A 15,900-nucleotide genomic window follows, 5' to 3' on the forward strand; every position below is an offset into this window, starting at 1 on the left:
TTTTTAAAAAAGCATGTAAATGTGAAAAAAAAAGAAGCAGCAGAGAGAAGAAAACGTGAGCCAAAAAAGCTTTCGAAACTGCTGAAGCAAAACCACAATCGAGCAGCAGCAATGGAGTCTTCACAAGGACACGGAGAAGATGAAGCTAAGAGGGAAACACTTGCAGGTTAGTTTAAAAAAATCAATTAAAGGAAAGGCTTTAAAACAGGACACTTCTGATGAGTTAATATTGAAAATAAAAATGATATGTTTCTTTGTTTCTGAGAAGGAGATGGGCCTCGGTGTGATCAGAGGCACATTTCTCTCTATGTTGCATCCTTTCATGATTTAAGTTCTTTAAAACTAATATAAAACCTTCTGTTTGTGATTGAAACAGAATTTCAGTTTCTTCCTTTGCTGTATTTTTGCCTCCACGCTCCCAATGCATTCATCGACTGACAGGCCCATGATATTTTGGACAAAGAGCCGTTTTTCTGTTTCTTCTCTAGGGATTTTAAATCAAACAACACGTACCTTAAGTGTAGACTTTCACCTTTAATTGAAGGGGTTTAAAAAGTGTTTTCATTTTTAAGAACATCCGACATTTTTATACGCAGTCCCTCATTTAGAGTGGCTCCAAATTCACTGGACAAACTAACATAATTTTACAGTTATGGATTGTTTTTAGTATTTGGGTGATCAAACGGTCACTGACTGCCTGAAGTTTCAAGCCCATCAACACCACCCAACACTGTGTTTCCTCCCTTGAGTGTGCCCACCAGGCCTTCACTGCAGCTGCATTCAGTTTTGTCTTTAGTAACAAGTAACTGTAAAGCACGCTCTGTTGATCGTGACAGATAGCTCATTGAAGAATGTCACGTTTTTTGCCTTGAGAAGTTCTTGGGTTGCTCTTGCACTATATGCTTTGATCCATTTGCCCCGTGGAGCACTGTCTGATCAGGTTTGGCTGAATCTGAGCAGAGAGTACAGCCCTGCTGCTTCTATCAGCAGTCACATCATCAATAAATACTAGTGAGCCAGTCCCACAGCCATAGATGCCCAGGCCATAATACTACCTCCACCATGTCTGAGAGATAATATGGTATGCTTTAGATCACAAGCTGTTTACCTCTTTCTCCATACTTTATCTCTTCCCCTCAGTATGATACAGGTGCATCTTGGTTTCAGACTCTTTTAGATGCTTTGTGGCAAAGTGTAATCTGGCTTTCTTGTTCTTCAGTGTAACCAGTGGTTTGTCAGGGACGGTTCTACCTGCTTGACAGTGTCCGTGCCTTTGTTAGATGTTGTCAGGTTGTTTTTCTTAACCACAAAAATAATTCTATGATTGTGCACTTCAGCTATTTTCTGTGGTCTTTGAGGTCTTTTGGTGTTGTTGTGCTGGTCAGCGTGTCCCTTCTCAGATTGCTGATTTGGTTTTCGTTATCTCTTTCTTAGGCCTATTTTTAATATATGTTTATTTTCAGCCTAATGGCCTTAAATACTAACCCCGAGTTGCTCTTTAATCCATCCACTGGGGTGTGAATGTGTGCGAATGTTGGATAGAAAGCACTTACGCAGAAAGAGCATAGATAAAAGTGTCTGTTTGAATGGGTGAATGAGGTCAGTTGTAGAAAGCGCTTTGAGTGCTCGGGTAGGCTAAAGAAGAACCAGTTCATTGAACTTTTATCATTACAGGTGCAGGATCCTGTCAATTTTGTCATCTAACAGTTGGAGTTGCTGTTGCTATAGCAGCATTAACCCTGATCGCAGGACTCCTATTGTCTTTCATTGTATTTGGTGAGTCTAAATGTGCGTGCATATAAGTAATACATGCATGAATTATTTAATCTGTAAACAATTGGGGAGATTCCAGGATCAAACCTTTCCTCATAAGCTTGTGCATACAGTGCCTTGAAATTATCATTAAAGATGCTGCTCCATGTACCTGGACAACAAGCAAACTGAAAGTAGTTCATACATACAGAGTTCACACAAATCCTCCCTTTATTCTGCAGACTCAGCACAGAGCATCATCATGTACCCCAGTGGAGAATAGATCTGGAGAATCGTGTAAAATGCCACATTTCATATCAACACGTTCTGTTTCAAACACAGTGGTGTGAAAAAGTGTCTACTTATGTATGTTTGAGCATTTAGGCTAAATGTTCCCTTCCTGATTTCCTCTTTTTTTGTTAAATGTTAGTCACAGTTTAATGCTTCAGATCATACACCATGTTCAAACACTAGAGCAAGATAACAGAAGGAAATTCAAAATGCAACAAAGTTTCTAAATAAAGGTGTTTATGATTAAGGGAGGGGGAGTGTCCAGGCCTACATGTCCACGCGTGAAGAAGTGTTTACGTGTGTTGACTTCGTCTAATATTTAAATGTTTTTGATGATCTGAAACATTTAAGTGTGACAAACATACAAAAAAAGAGGAAATCAGGAAGGGAGCAAACACACTGCTGTGTGTGCTAACAGTTTTTGAGTGCTGTAAAGCGCACATAGCATCCATAAAAAATATCTAAAACCATTTAATTTAACTTTTTTATTTTTCAGCAAGTATTTTTTTCCACTTAACTTTGCTCCTTCTTCGCTCTGACAACCACAAGCAAACACACTGCATTTATATAATAACATAATTATATAATAATAATTAATGTTGTTATTATTACGGTTGCTAATCCACTGAACTGGAAATAAAACACTAAAATAATAAAGAACACCACCTCCTTGGCTAGCAGCTATGGCAGCAGACTGATGGCTTTGAAATCTAAAATTAGCTGATAATTTCCAGACATTTAGCCTAAATAATCAAACATACATAAGCAGACACTTTATAAGTCACACCAGTGCCCCCTCACTGTAAGAAGCATTTGCAGTTTTGCTATATTTCAGGTAAAGAGTCTCCAGTACACAAGACGGCAAAATACAACAATTGAAGACAACATCAGAAAATAAGACTAAAACACATTATTATTACTATGATTATTATGGTTATTTTTAGGGGTGCAATGATGGAACTTTGGGGTGCTTGAGAACCCCGCAGAGGGTATAACCTGCCAGAACATAATATATAACATACTTAATCTATTATTTTCTGCTGTTTGTTTTTGTCTCTGTGAACCCACAGTTTCCACTTCCATATTTATCCCTTCAAAATTCCTCCAAATGTGAAGAATAAATATTAAAAATGCATCTATGTTAATTTATTTGAAGACAATTGGTTATAGTATGATTAAATCTGTCTTTCTCAGCATTTAAAGTAGCTTAAAACAGCAAAAGTAATCATAATCTGCTTTTTAGCTTTCAATATAAATGAGAAAAAGGTAACACATGGAGCTATAGTGTCCAAATCATCTGGAAGACATGATGTTTATTTTTTTTGCCTGTAGTGGACCTTCAGTGCTCAGCTCTTATCTTTATAATTTTATATGTCAGTCATATTGACAGCAGCACCAGAAGGAAGTCAGACGTTAAAGCGTGAACTGCTGGAGCAACTGCAGCAGTGCCAGAAACAGCATCGTGATGTGAACCTGATGCTTCACACTGTCACTCAAGGTGATTTACATGATCTCAAACACAGTGAACGCAGGTGAGCTGCCACAGCACTGCATCACAGCATGTTTCTGGTTACATTTGTGACATGCTTCACACGCAGAGTGGTGAAAGCTGCGGGGCTCCACTTCTCACAGGATTTTATCTGACACTTAAATCAGCGTTTCTTTCTCTTATGTGTGGAGACTCAAGGTGCAGTTTGTGCCCTGAAAAATGGCTGTGGTGGATGGGTCGTTGCTATTTCTTCTCAGTCGGACTGCAGGAAAATCGTCGATGGAATGAAAGTGCCGAGTTCTGCCGGCAGTACAACAGCAGCCTTATTGTAATCGAAGACTCTGCAGAGATGGTAAGTGCACCCTGCACAAGTCATGTGAAGCACACACACGTACAGTCCTGAGGTTTTACGTATCAGAACCACTTTAAGCTGCTGAGGAAGTTTGGCCCACTCTTCTTCACAGCGTTGCTTCAGTTGGTTGAGATTTGTAAGCATTTTTTTATACACAGCATTTAAATCAGGTTGAGGTCTGGACTCTGACTGGGCCATTGCAACACCTTGATTCTTTCCTTTGCCTGGGATCATTGTCCTGTTGCATGGCCCAGTTTAGTTTTACTGTCACACAGATGGCCTCAAATTTGACTTTCAAATACTTTGGGAGGAGTTCATGGTCGACCCAGTGACTGCAGCGTCCCCAGGTCATGTGGCTGCGAAACAAGCCCAAATCATTACCCCTCCTCCACTGTGCACTTTGTTCAGACGCAATCCCTTCCAAACAAGCCACACTTGTTCCATCTTTTCTAATTGTGTTTTCATAAATTTTAACATTTAATATGCCAACTGAGGCCTGTAGAGTCTGAGTTGTACTGGGTGAATTTGCTGTGATGTCAGTGATTCCAGCTTTGGAACTTTACACTTTCACATTGGTGTGATGCCAAGAGAGATCATGGACTAGTAACTCCTTCAAGCCTCTCATACCTGTGCATATACTAGTTTTATTTTCATTGAATTATAATAAGATGCATGACTGCACATGAGAAACATACATAAAAAAGAAGTTCCAAAAAAACAAAAGAAAACAAAAAAATTGCTAAACGAAAATTGAAACTTTGCTAAGGACTCCCACAAGAAATTCACAGATGTATCCTGCAGCTTCTGTCCACCTTGACTTTCTTCTCAAGGAAGTTAAGTAACCAGTGTAGAACTGGTGCTAAACCAGTAATGGCCCAACCTGGGTGGATGCCAGCTTTCTGTACCAGCACTTGTCTTTATTTCTGTGGAAATAATTTCCGTAGTCAAACATACAGCCTGGGGGCCAGAATGAGCCCGCAAAGGACTCCAGCCCATTGGTTGGCTTTGGAAAATGTCAAGAAAGGCACAGATTTTATATGTTTTATACATTTCTTACTGTTTTTACAGCATTTTCTACTGATAAAATTCCCAGAGGTCATTCATACTACACTAAAGTTAATTAAGTAATAGATGAACATTTCTCTGTCTGCAATAGAAATTTTTTAATTTTACAGTAGGTCCATGCAGTTAAAAAAAAAGAAAGAAAGCAAAGAAAAAGCGAACAATTTTTTAAAATTATTTATTTATTACAGGACAGTCTGGGACAGTTTATTTTTCTGTAATTTTACACATTTATTGCTTACAATTTAGTCTGAAAGAGTCGTGCTGATAAATTTCTTCCATTTAACATAGAAGCATTTCTTTATCGTGTAGAAAAACTGAGACATGCTGTTGAAAAAATGACTTTTTCGTATGAAGTTAACTGAGGGATTCAGTGTGTGGTTTAACTGTACTCTTACAGAAAGGGGCGTGTCGCTGCGCAGGCTCACTTTAGTTCAAAGTCGGCTGTTTGTGCTCGATGATGTAAAATGAGAGTGAATGTTGCTTTCACCACAGGATTTCATTCAAGAAGTGATGACGAAGTTCCCCCAGATTCCTTTCCTGTGGGTGGGACTGACAGATGCCAAGCAGGAGGGTCAGTGGCTGTGGGGCGACGGGAGGGCCGTCCAGCACTACATGCAGTAAGTCATATCACAACAACAAAATAAAAACAATAAAATAATACAGTATAATTAAAGAACTCATTTTTGGAAGAATTAAAAGTAAAAGTGCAAGGAGTAAAAATTAAAAAAAAATTATAAATCAGTTACAAAGTCTTCATATTAAAAACTGGATTTGCAGAACACTTTTGCCTGGTGCAACGATTGCAAATGCAAAACAGTCATGGTTATTTGCACTGAGGGATTAACAGGCAGCAGGGGCGACATGCCAAGTCTGCCTGTGGGTGGAAGCTGCTCGAGGCTTTTTGTCTGACTCCAGAGTCCTCTAGTGGCGGGAGTAGGCCATGTCGGTGGCCTGTACACTGTCGGCCCTCCCGATGACCGTGGTAGTGTAAATGCAATGATGAGAAGGCTGCTCCCGAGATATGCCCAATAACTGCAGAAATATGTTTTAGAATATAACAAATATTAGTAGTATTCTGCCTGTTTTAGCCACAAAAATGTATTTATTAAATGAAAAATGATCTATCTCTCTATCTAATATACAGGCACATAAAATTAGAACACAATCAAAAAATGAAAACACAAACAGAAACGTTTAAGGTTAAGTTAATCTTTATTGCAATATTATAACAAACAATATACACATACACATGACACACATATTCAAAGGCAAACACACACAAAATGACATCAGCTTTTTGTTTAACGTGACTGTACATATGTTTATTTATGTAACATATTTACAGTTTATATTTTTTTATTGAGGTTTATTGTCATGTACTGCTTGCTTTAAACACTGAGTTTTCACTCCCACTGTGTGTTTCAAAGGGTGATGGTGGAGTGGGATGCTGATCACAGGGACTGCGCAGACCTGAGGGGAGGCGCGAGTCTGTTCGCCGCTGACTGTGAAGAGTACGGACCGTGGGCTTGTAAGAAGGAGTACTGACACACAATTAAAATTTATTTTACACACAGTTTACTTACAATGTCAGTTTGGCATGACACAAAAGGTAAACAAAATGCTGTTTACAACTCTGAAATCTACCAATCTTAGGAAAGGAAGCCGAAAGGGACAGGAATAAAAGATTTTAAGTTAGCCATATGAAACATTTATTGCCATCTGAAAGTGCATTATAAAGTGCATTCATGTATGAAGAGGCAAAATATCGAAAAAAACAAGCAACATGTGTCAGCCGTTGCCTTCAGTTTTGGACAGAGTTAGCTTATTCTTTAAATTGCAGTCTTTTAAAATAAATCTTTCTATTTCTATTTACCCAGTTCTGCAGTTTCTGCTTGTAACTGCAAAACCTGAATTGTCCTGAAATATTTGCTATGACTGAAAATATCAATAAAGTCTTCCTGCTATAAACATCATTAGCGTTGTAGCTTATAGCTTTTTTTAAAGCTCAGTTTTTTGAGTTTTAAATATTTTAAATGGTTTTTTTCTTTCTTTTTTTTTAGATGAATATTTAAGACAAACTTCGCAAAATTACCTTTTAAATATTTTGTTTTGAAAGTGAGAACACACACTTTTAATTTCTATAATGACCTACTTTTATACTTTTAATGCATATTCTGGGTTTTTCTTTTCTTTTCAACCCTGTGAGGTCTGAGCAGCTATGACAACAGTCAACCCTAACCCTATGTATGCTTCGGAAAAATACAAGAAGCAATAGCTTCTTGACAGATCTCAGTTGCCTGGTTGCCAAGAAAAGACACTTTTTTAAAGCCAAAAAAAAATCCCTAATTATCACTAATTAGGGACTTAGACCTCACAGGGTTGAGTCAAATTAAAGTCCAGTGAGATTTTCCATCTCTCATTTCCCTGAGATGTTGTTTGGCGGGATGATTGTCATAAGTGTGCGTCCATCCAATGGGGCGAACAGAGGGTACATTTTCTCTCTGAAGGTTCCAGTGAAGGTGTAGATGTGGAACTTGGTTTCAGCGTTGTAGAAGGAGATCTGCCCTTCTTCGTAGTCCAAGTAGACCCCCATGCGCCTGGGCACGAGGCTGAGGGGGAGCTCCTTTTCTGGCTTGCTGCAGGCGTAGAATTTGTGCGTGCTGCGCCACAGCACCCAGTAGCCCTTCTTTGGCATCATGGTGAACTTCCCGTGCCGCTCGGAGTCAGCGGTGGTCACGCCCACGCGCCAGTAGCCGTTGTTGGCTATGTCCACCTCCCAGTAGTGGCGGCCGCTGCTGAAGCCATCGCTGCCAAGCACGCAGGGCCAGTCGTCGAAGCGCTGGGAGCTTTGAAGCTGCTCTAACGCTACGTGGGACTCCTGGACTTTACGCTTGTCATCTGAAAGCAGCAGCCATGGGTGGTTGGTCATGGGGTCAAGAATCACATCAGCTGTTGGAAGAAAAGAAATAAAAAAGCTCATTAAACCACATGTTCTTTGGTGTTTGTCGGTTGATTTCTGGGATGGCGATAAAGCTGAGGCTGTTGTTACCTGCTGCGCTGCAGATCCAGCCCCAAACTGAAAACACAGATGAAGAGAGAGTTATTATAGTTGCCGGAGAGATGAGTTTGGCTCTTAAAATAGTCCACAAATTGTTCTAAGCATTGGAATCATTATTCACAATAAAAGCTTTTTTTTGTGCAAGTTTTAAAATTCACACCTGAGTTGGGGATGTATCGAGGAACTCCTGCTTCCCAGGACTTTTGCTTTGCCAGCAGCCACAACTGTGGGACGATTTTCTGATAAGGAAAAACATAAAAATGAAACTCATACTCATGAAACTCAACTCACTTTATATTCCTTTGCTTTCTATTTCCTTATGACTGGGTAACCTATGCCATGTTAGTCAGTGCATACATAATTAGATAGATAGAGCCTCAAAGGTCATGGCTCTGCACAAAAACCTGCAAGTAGTAGTGACAGGTGAAATATTTGAGCCTAATTTGAAACTGATAAAGTAAAGCAAGGCACCAGAGTCAATCAGAGCTGTGATAAAACAGCACGCCAGCATCTGTAAATGTGGCGATAGTTTATCTGCAGACTGCCCCGTCGTTCACGGGGGACATTGACACGCGTGCTATCAGAGCAGAGCCTGATTAGGGTTGTTAAACTGAATCACTGAGATCTTTCATTGATATATGCGGGCAATGAAGGAGCAGAGTTCATTCAGATCACACATGGCATAAAGCTGTCCCACAACCTGGCCACGACTGCCCTGCGTGACATTCGAAATGAACAACTGGTTTATTACACACTGGTTTATTTGTGTGCTATCAAACCTCTAAGATGTTTATCTTTTACCTCAAACTTACATCTTGCCATTGTTCTCATCTCATTTTCCAATTTATGCCAGAGTTTCTGCATAAAGGATGTTTTTAAGGGCTGATTCAGGTTTCTCACCGTGCTTCCTTCCTTGAGCAGGGACCAGGTGATGAACTCCAGCAGAGGCATCAGTCTGGCCAGCCGGTTCTTCTTCAGAGTCAGCGCGCGCAGCACTTTACCCAGCTCATCGCTCTGAACGCCACAACGCTGCAACACAAACAAACGCTCGCTTCAGATTTGCCGCCATTTACTTTGAAAAGCATGACACCAACCAAAACATAAATGACATAAAAGTAAAACATATTTGAAGTTCGGTGTCTGGTTAGTGACCTCCTGCTCACCTCGCTCGCCTCCTGCAGCTCCTTTGCCCACTCCATGATCCTCATGTGTGCCACCTCTTTGGCATCCTTGTCTTTAGTTTCGTGTTCTTGACTGTCAGATACCCAGGGAGTCTCCTTCAGGAGCTATAAGGACATTGAATTAATCACTACATTGTTAGATTTTAACAGTTTTCGTTTCACCTTGTATATCAAAATAGGATTTTCAATTTAATTCAATTCAGTTTTATTTGAAGGGTCAATCTGATCTGGTCTGATCTCACATCGGCGTCTGTAAATACTGACCCTGTCGACATCGTGGAGCTCATCTGCCCACTGCAGGATCAGCTTCCTGCTCTCCTCGAGGCTGCGCTCGCTGCGCCCGTGTGAACTCTGGGCTTCCTTCGTGGTGCCTTCTCCTGGATCCAGAGGTTCCTGCTAAAAGACATCACACTGTGTCAGGTGGTGTGTCGAGATTGAAAAAAACCAAACTGATTTTGGCATTTACTTGACAAAAACAGTGCGTCTTCTAATTGTAACTGCACTACATGGGTCACATAGTGGAGGTTCACCTTTGGCATGTGTCAGGTGTTTAAAGGATGGTATATCTTAGGAAACGCCCATCCTACATATGCTATAAGGGGAAGGGTGTGAGCTATAAAGAGTTAATGAACAACTGCGCTATCAGCATCCATACACTCAGTGCTGTTGTGTGACAGAGTTCTTGTGTACAGTAAATATTTTGTCATTGTGATCCTTATCTGGTCTGTGCACTCTAAATCTGGCTATACTAAGACACATTAGAAAGGTGAAAAATTTGACTGTGGGTCACTTCACACATTTGTAGTTTAACTGCTGAGTGAACATGATCAACCACGTGTACAATCAAGTCCTATGATTAGGTTCATTAACAACACTGATATAAGTCTGCCAGTTTCTACCTTGCACACTTGATCCACCTGTTCCTTCCACTGCTGGATAAACTGCACGCACTCCTGCAGGCTGCGGAGATCTTTCAGGCCGTTTTGGCGAGTTTGTTGCTGCAGGAGACAGAGGTGGTCACAAATAGCCCAAACATACACTGACTAACTGTAGGGAAAAGCAGTTTGAAGTGTGTGGTTTACCTGTGACTGTTTATTGAGGCTGTTGGTGGGCCTGCTGGGGACCGAGCTGTGAGGCTGGCTGCTTTCATCATGGGTGGGCAGGTTCCAGCGTACGGCCCCGATGGAACTGCTCTGGGTGGCGCTGCCGTCCTCCCCAGAGAGCAGCATGCTCACCTCTGAAGGAGTTAAAAAAAAAAAGCTCTTTTAAGTCTCATTTAATGTCATGGTGCTTTTCCAAACTAAGAAAAGCAGCAGGAATTACAAGCTTTAGATAAAAGCTTTTCAGCAGAGGCTGTGTAAATTATAGTGATAGATTTATGGCTCTGGCAAATGGAAACATTTAAGATACTGTATCAGTTCACACAGTATCGCATCACGCAAAGGCTGATAGTTATCAGATGGGAAAGAAATGTGTGCTAAGTGTCACTATGAAACACAAAGGAAGAAAAAGACTTACTTTTTTTGGGTTTTAGGATACTTTTCATTTCCATCATGGCTTCCTCACTGTGGAGAAAAAATACACGCCACATGAAAAAGATAAAATATGAAAGTATAGAACTAAACAAACACACACACACACACACATATATATGTATGTAGATATATTTGCAAGTTTTAAAACTATATCTTCCTTGGACCTGGCGTCAGGACATTATACTGCCACTGTTCTATCGAAATTTAAAGCGAATGTCCTCATATGTGGATCTAATTTTTCTCAGAAAGAAAAATCATTTAATTCTTTGTTTTTACATTCATGAGCTCCCAATCTGCCCCGCAAAGAGAAATTAAAAATGCACGCCATGAAAGAGTTCGGGTCTTAGGAGGTTAAATATATATGGATATACAGAATTACAAATAATCAAATATAAAATAATACAATTACTTTGAATCAATAATAAAAAAAATAATATTAATAATACTAATAAATATAGAAAAAAGTTAAAGCTAGATATAAAACACAGCTGTAAAAAGAAAATTAAGCAATAAAAAAAGAAAAGAAAAAAACAAGCAAACAAACAAAAAAAGCGACACACCACAGAATTAAAACACAAACCTGCCTTATGTTTGCCAGTGAATTCATAAAATAAAATAATGGTTCATATTTGAAATTAAATCATATCCCACAGACCTCAGGTATAAAGAGACACACTAAACTAATACGCAAACTTATTATGTCATACCTGTCGGTGGTGCAGCTCTGCTGGTGGCGAAGACTGGACAGTCACTGCTGTTGGACTAATCCTTTTGTGTCTCCCTCGGTTTGAGCTTTGGACTTTATGACAAGGAAATCTGCTTGCAGAATCCCCTGACACGAAACCTTGTCAGTTTCCTGGCAGCTCCATAACCGAGGGCGCTGTGAGGGTATAATGGCGTGATTTTTTCTTTTTATGACTGCAGTAAATTTCCGGTTATGACCGGGAGGGAGACAGATACTCTGTGTGGCTGTTGGTAAACTGTATATACAATAGGAGTGTTAAGAGTCATTTACAGTATCTGTGCTTTATAAACTTCAGTTGTGTGAGCTAAATCATAAAACATAAAGATTCTTCAAACAGTAAAAAAAATGGGATTTTTACTTTTTACTGCACCACTGGATTCAGTTTGACTGTAACCGAAACTGAATCCTAGCAACTCTTATCTTTGCCTTGACACATATTACACTAATGGAGATATATGACGCTCCACTTTGTTTACAGTAATTGGTCCCATCTTGTCTGTAACACTCATCATGTGGATGAATATCATGGTCCTCACTGTTCTTTTTCCAGGATGGAATGATTGTCCAGCATAGATCTTTAATAACTTTAAAATGCACATGTTTCAATCTGCATTGACTGCTCACGTGGGTAACGACAGCGAGACCTGGAGGGGCGTGATTGGGAGGAACGGCCTCCCTGATCTGAACCCGAGCGGTGTTTTGTTATTGGACTTCTGTGCAAATCTGTGCTGGGAACACCTAGCAGAGGCCCCAGTCCGCGAGATCTCCATTGCCGAAGCTGCTGCATTGAGCTGTGGCCGCAAGGTGGTTGGTGCCTGTTGTGGTGGTAATCCCCGAACCAAATGGTGGACACCAGAGGTGAAGGGAGCCACCAGGCTGAAGAAGGAGTCCTATCAGGCTTGGTTAGCCTGTGGGACTTCGGAGGCAGCTGACAGGTATTGACAGGCCAAACGGAATGCGGCTCGGGCAGTGGCTGAAGCAAAAACTCAGGTGTGGGAGGAGTTCGGAGAGGCCATGGAAAAAGACTTTCGGACTGCCTCGAAGAGATTCTGGCAAACCGTCAGGCGTCTCAGGAGGGGAAAGAGGTGCTCTACCTGCACTGTGTATAGTGCTGGCGGAGCGCTGCTGACTTCGACTGAGAAAATTGTCGGGCGGTGGTAGGAATACTTCGAGGACCTCCTTAATCCCACTGACATGTATTCCAAGGAGGAAGCAGAGTCTGGGGATGATGGGGATGACCCGCCAATTTCCGGGGGCGAGGTCACTGAGGCAGTTAAACAACTCTTTGGTGGCAGAGCCCCTGGTGTTGATGAGGTCCGCCCCGAGTTCCTGAAGGCTCTGGACGTTGTAGGGCTGTCCTGGTTGACACGCCTCTACAATGTTGCATGGAGATCAGAGGCAGTACCCCTGGACTGGCAGACCGGGGTGGTGGTCCCCATCTTTAAGAAGGGGGACCGGAGGGTGTGTTCCAACTACAGGGGAATCACACTCCTCAGCCTCCCAGGCAAAGTCTATGCCAGGGTGCTGGAAAGGAGAGTTCGTCTGCTAGTCGAACCTCAGATACAGGAGGAACAATGCTGTTTTCGTCCTGGTCACGGAACACTGGACCAGCTCTTTATCCTCTCAAGGATACTTGAGGGTGCATGGGAGTTTGCCCAACCAGTCTACATGTGTTTTGTGGACTTGGAGAAGGCATTCGACCGTGTCCCTCGGGGTGTCCTGTGGGAGGTGCTGCGGGAGTATGGGGTGTCTGGCCCATTGCCACGGGCCATTCGATCCCTGTACAACCGTTGCAAGAGCTTGGTTCGCATTGCCGGCAATAAGTCGGACTCGTTCCCGGTGGATGATGGGCTCCGCCAGGGCTGCCCTTTATCACCGATTCTGTTCATAATTTTTATGGACAGGATTTCTAGGCGCAGCCAAGTGGCGGAGGGCTTTCACTTCGGTGGCCTCAGAATCTCATCTCTGCTTTTTGCGGATGTGGTTCTGTTGGCTTCATTGAGTGATGGCCTCCAGCTCGCACTGGAATGGTTCGCAGTCGAGTGTGAAGCAGCGGGAATGAGGATCAGCACCTCCAAATCTGAGGCCAAGGTTCTCAGCCGGAAAAGGGTGGAGTGCCCACTCCGGGTCGGGGATGAGTTTCCTGCCCCAAGTGGAGGAGTTCAAGTATCTCGGGGTCTTGTTCGCGAGTGATGTGGACGCTGCACCAGTCCATCATGGTGAAGAGGGAGCTGAGTGTAAAAGCGAAGCTCTCAATTTACCGGTCGATCTACGTCCCTACCCTCACCTATGGCCACGAGCTGTGGGTAGTGACCGAAAGAACGAGATCGCGGATACAAGCGGCGGAAATGAGCTTCCTGCGAAGGGTGGCTGACCTCTCCCTTAGAGATAGGGTGAGAAGTTCAGCCATCCGAGGGGCTCAGAGTAGAGCCGCTGCTCCTCCACATCGAAAGGAGCCAGCTGAGGTGGTTCGGGCATCTGACAAGGATGCCTCCTGGGCGCCTCCTGGGTGAGGTGTTCCGGGCATGTCCCACCGGGAGGAAGCCCCGGGGCAGACCCAGGACACGCTGGAGAGATTATATCTCTCGGCTGGCCTGGGAACGCCTTGGTGTTCCCCCGGATAAGCTGGAGGAGGTGGCTGGGGAGAGGGAAGTCTGGGCTTCTCTGCTTAGGCTGCTGCCCCCCGCGACCCGGCTCCGGATAAAGCGGAAGAAGATGGATGTATGGATGGATGGATGTTTCAATCTGTTTTGGATTTTCTCTCATCCACACAGGCTCTAATATTTGGTTACATGTTCCTTAGCAAGTTGCACCTCGACCAGATGCTTCTTTTAGCCATCAACAAGCTTCTGACTTTATTCTAGCTGCATATTTAACCAATGTTTTTAGCTGAATTGGTAGAGTTCATTTAAATTGGTTGGTTTTCTGGCACTGCTGTTAAGATTAGTCCACAAAAGTTCAGTAAGGTTGGCGTCAGTGCTTTGAGAGACGTCAACATGCAAAAGACACCATAGAACCTTCAGCCCCACTTATTAAAAGATTTCAGTGACTTGGTATATTACCATCTTTCAGGAATGACAATATTAGTTTCATTTAATAATTTTTGTTATTTTTATGTTTTCAAGTAAATCTTCATGTGAAGCACTTTGTAACTCTGTGATGCTATATAAATAATTATTAGAAGTGAAAAGACAAAAAACCCCACACACTACAGCTCTACATCTACATCTTACATAATGTGGGATTTGTTTTTCTGCTTTTATTTCCTTTTGCTTAACAGCAAGTTATGAATTCTATTTAAGAAAAAGAAGTAGAAGAAGTTACTGATTACTGCCCATAACATCCAGTGACTGGACTGATAACATCCCAAGCGGGTGTAATTTGGAAGGGTATTGCATGGTGTCAGAAAAGGCAGAAAAATAGGAACTTCCCCTGAAAATGACTCAAGGCATGCAGAGCTGGATGTCTTCAGCATTACACGCAGAAACATCACAGAATCACATACTTCCCTGTATATATCATCAGCGCGCTGCCCTTTATTCCCCTTCATCAGTGTTACATCTCACTGCACTGTGCAAAATGAAACAGGCATATGAGAAGGACTTACAAAAAAACATGAGAGGATTACTTTTAATAACCAGGAGAAGAAGAATAAAAGTTACAGTGCAGTTATACTTGGTCCAGGTTTGATTTTTAAAGTGGGGTCCTTGTTCCTGCACTGAGTTTTTCATTGTGTGTTTCTTCCACCGCCTGGTTATCTGTGACTTCAAGGTCAGAGCGTCATTATGCAAGTTGCTGAACCCTACGCGTTTCTGTTTGTATACAATAAAATCAACAATCTAGTGTAAACTATTAGCTGCTGAGTGTTCCCCAAGGGAGGCTGACCAACACAAATCACTCTGTGAGCAAGACGTGTTATAGGACTGGGAGGCCACACGGAGCTCAGGGTAGCTTCTAAGCAGCTAAAGGCCACTTTCACACAGGATAATTTTATTGTTCATGAGTCCACAGCAGGGCCCTGAGGAGAAACTTATTTCTACGTCGAAAAAAGCTGTAGTGTATATTTGCAGCTTTTGCAGCTTTTTATAAATGGTAAATGAACTCAAACCACTCAAAGTACTTTATACAGCTTGCCTCATTCATAAAAGCACTTTCTTTTAATGCAACTTGGGCTCAGTATCTTACCCAAGGATATTTGGCATGCAGACTGGGAGCAGTCAGGGACTGAACTACCAACCTTTTGATTAGTCGATGACCTGCTCCACCTCCTGAGCTTCAGCCACCCCAAGATCACAGAGACAAGTCAGAAAGCTGTCTGAGTAACATTTTTTAGTTGTAGTTAAATGCCTAAACCAGAGGTTTTTGGTTAAAGCAGAATAAACATCAGCATCAGAGGCTGATCCCCTCTGAGAGACATCTGGAGGTGGGAGAT

General features: G+C 42.1%; 2 protein-coding genes across 3 annotated transcripts; one reads left to right on the forward strand and one right to left on the reverse strand.

Annotated features, from left to right (window-relative positions):
- Window positions 1-55: 55 nt before the first annotated feature.
- On the forward strand, window positions 56-6,922 carry LOC102076361 (natural killer cells antigen CD94). The gene is made up of 6 exons (XM_005463842.4): window positions 56-166; window positions 1,675-1,776; window positions 3,422-3,541; window positions 3,724-3,884; window positions 5,442-5,566; window positions 6,377-6,922. Exons 1-6 carry the CDS (start codon window positions 112-114, stop codon window positions 6,492-6,494), a joined length of 681 nt encoding a protein of 226 aa, XP_005463899.1. The 5' UTR covers window positions 56-111; the 3' UTR covers window positions 6,495-6,922.
- On the reverse strand, window positions 6,497-12,127 carry si:ch211-114c12.5 (E3 ubiquitin-protein ligase TRIM39). 2 transcript variants are annotated; one of them, XM_013266462.3, is made up of 10 exons: window positions 11,431-12,127; window positions 10,707-10,753; window positions 10,271-10,425; window positions 10,088-10,186; window positions 9,453-9,581; window positions 9,171-9,293; window positions 8,908-9,036; window positions 8,168-8,246; window positions 7,999-8,025; window positions 6,497-7,898 (listed from the first exon to the last, which is right to left on the reverse strand). In XM_013266462.3, exons 2-10 carry the CDS (start codon window positions 10,741-10,743, stop codon window positions 7,366-7,368), a joined length of 1,311 nt encoding a protein of 436 aa, XP_013121916.1. In that variant the 5' UTR covers window positions 10,744-10,753; window positions 11,431-12,127; the 3' UTR covers window positions 6,497-7,365. The 2 variants fall into 2 exon arrangements, with proteins under 2 accessions (XP_013121916.1, XP_005463898.2); XM_005463841.4 differs by having other exon boundaries at window positions 9,453-9,584; window positions 11,431-12,124.
- Window positions 12,128-15,900: the final 3,773 nt, after the last annotated feature.

This window comes from Oreochromis niloticus, linkage group LG3 (assembly GCF_001858045.2).
Source record: "Oreochromis niloticus isolate F11D_XX linkage group LG3, O_niloticus_UMD_NMBU, whole genome shotgun sequence".
NCBI classification, from domain to species: domain Eukaryota; kingdom Metazoa; phylum Chordata; class Actinopteri; order Cichliformes; family Cichlidae; genus Oreochromis; species Oreochromis niloticus.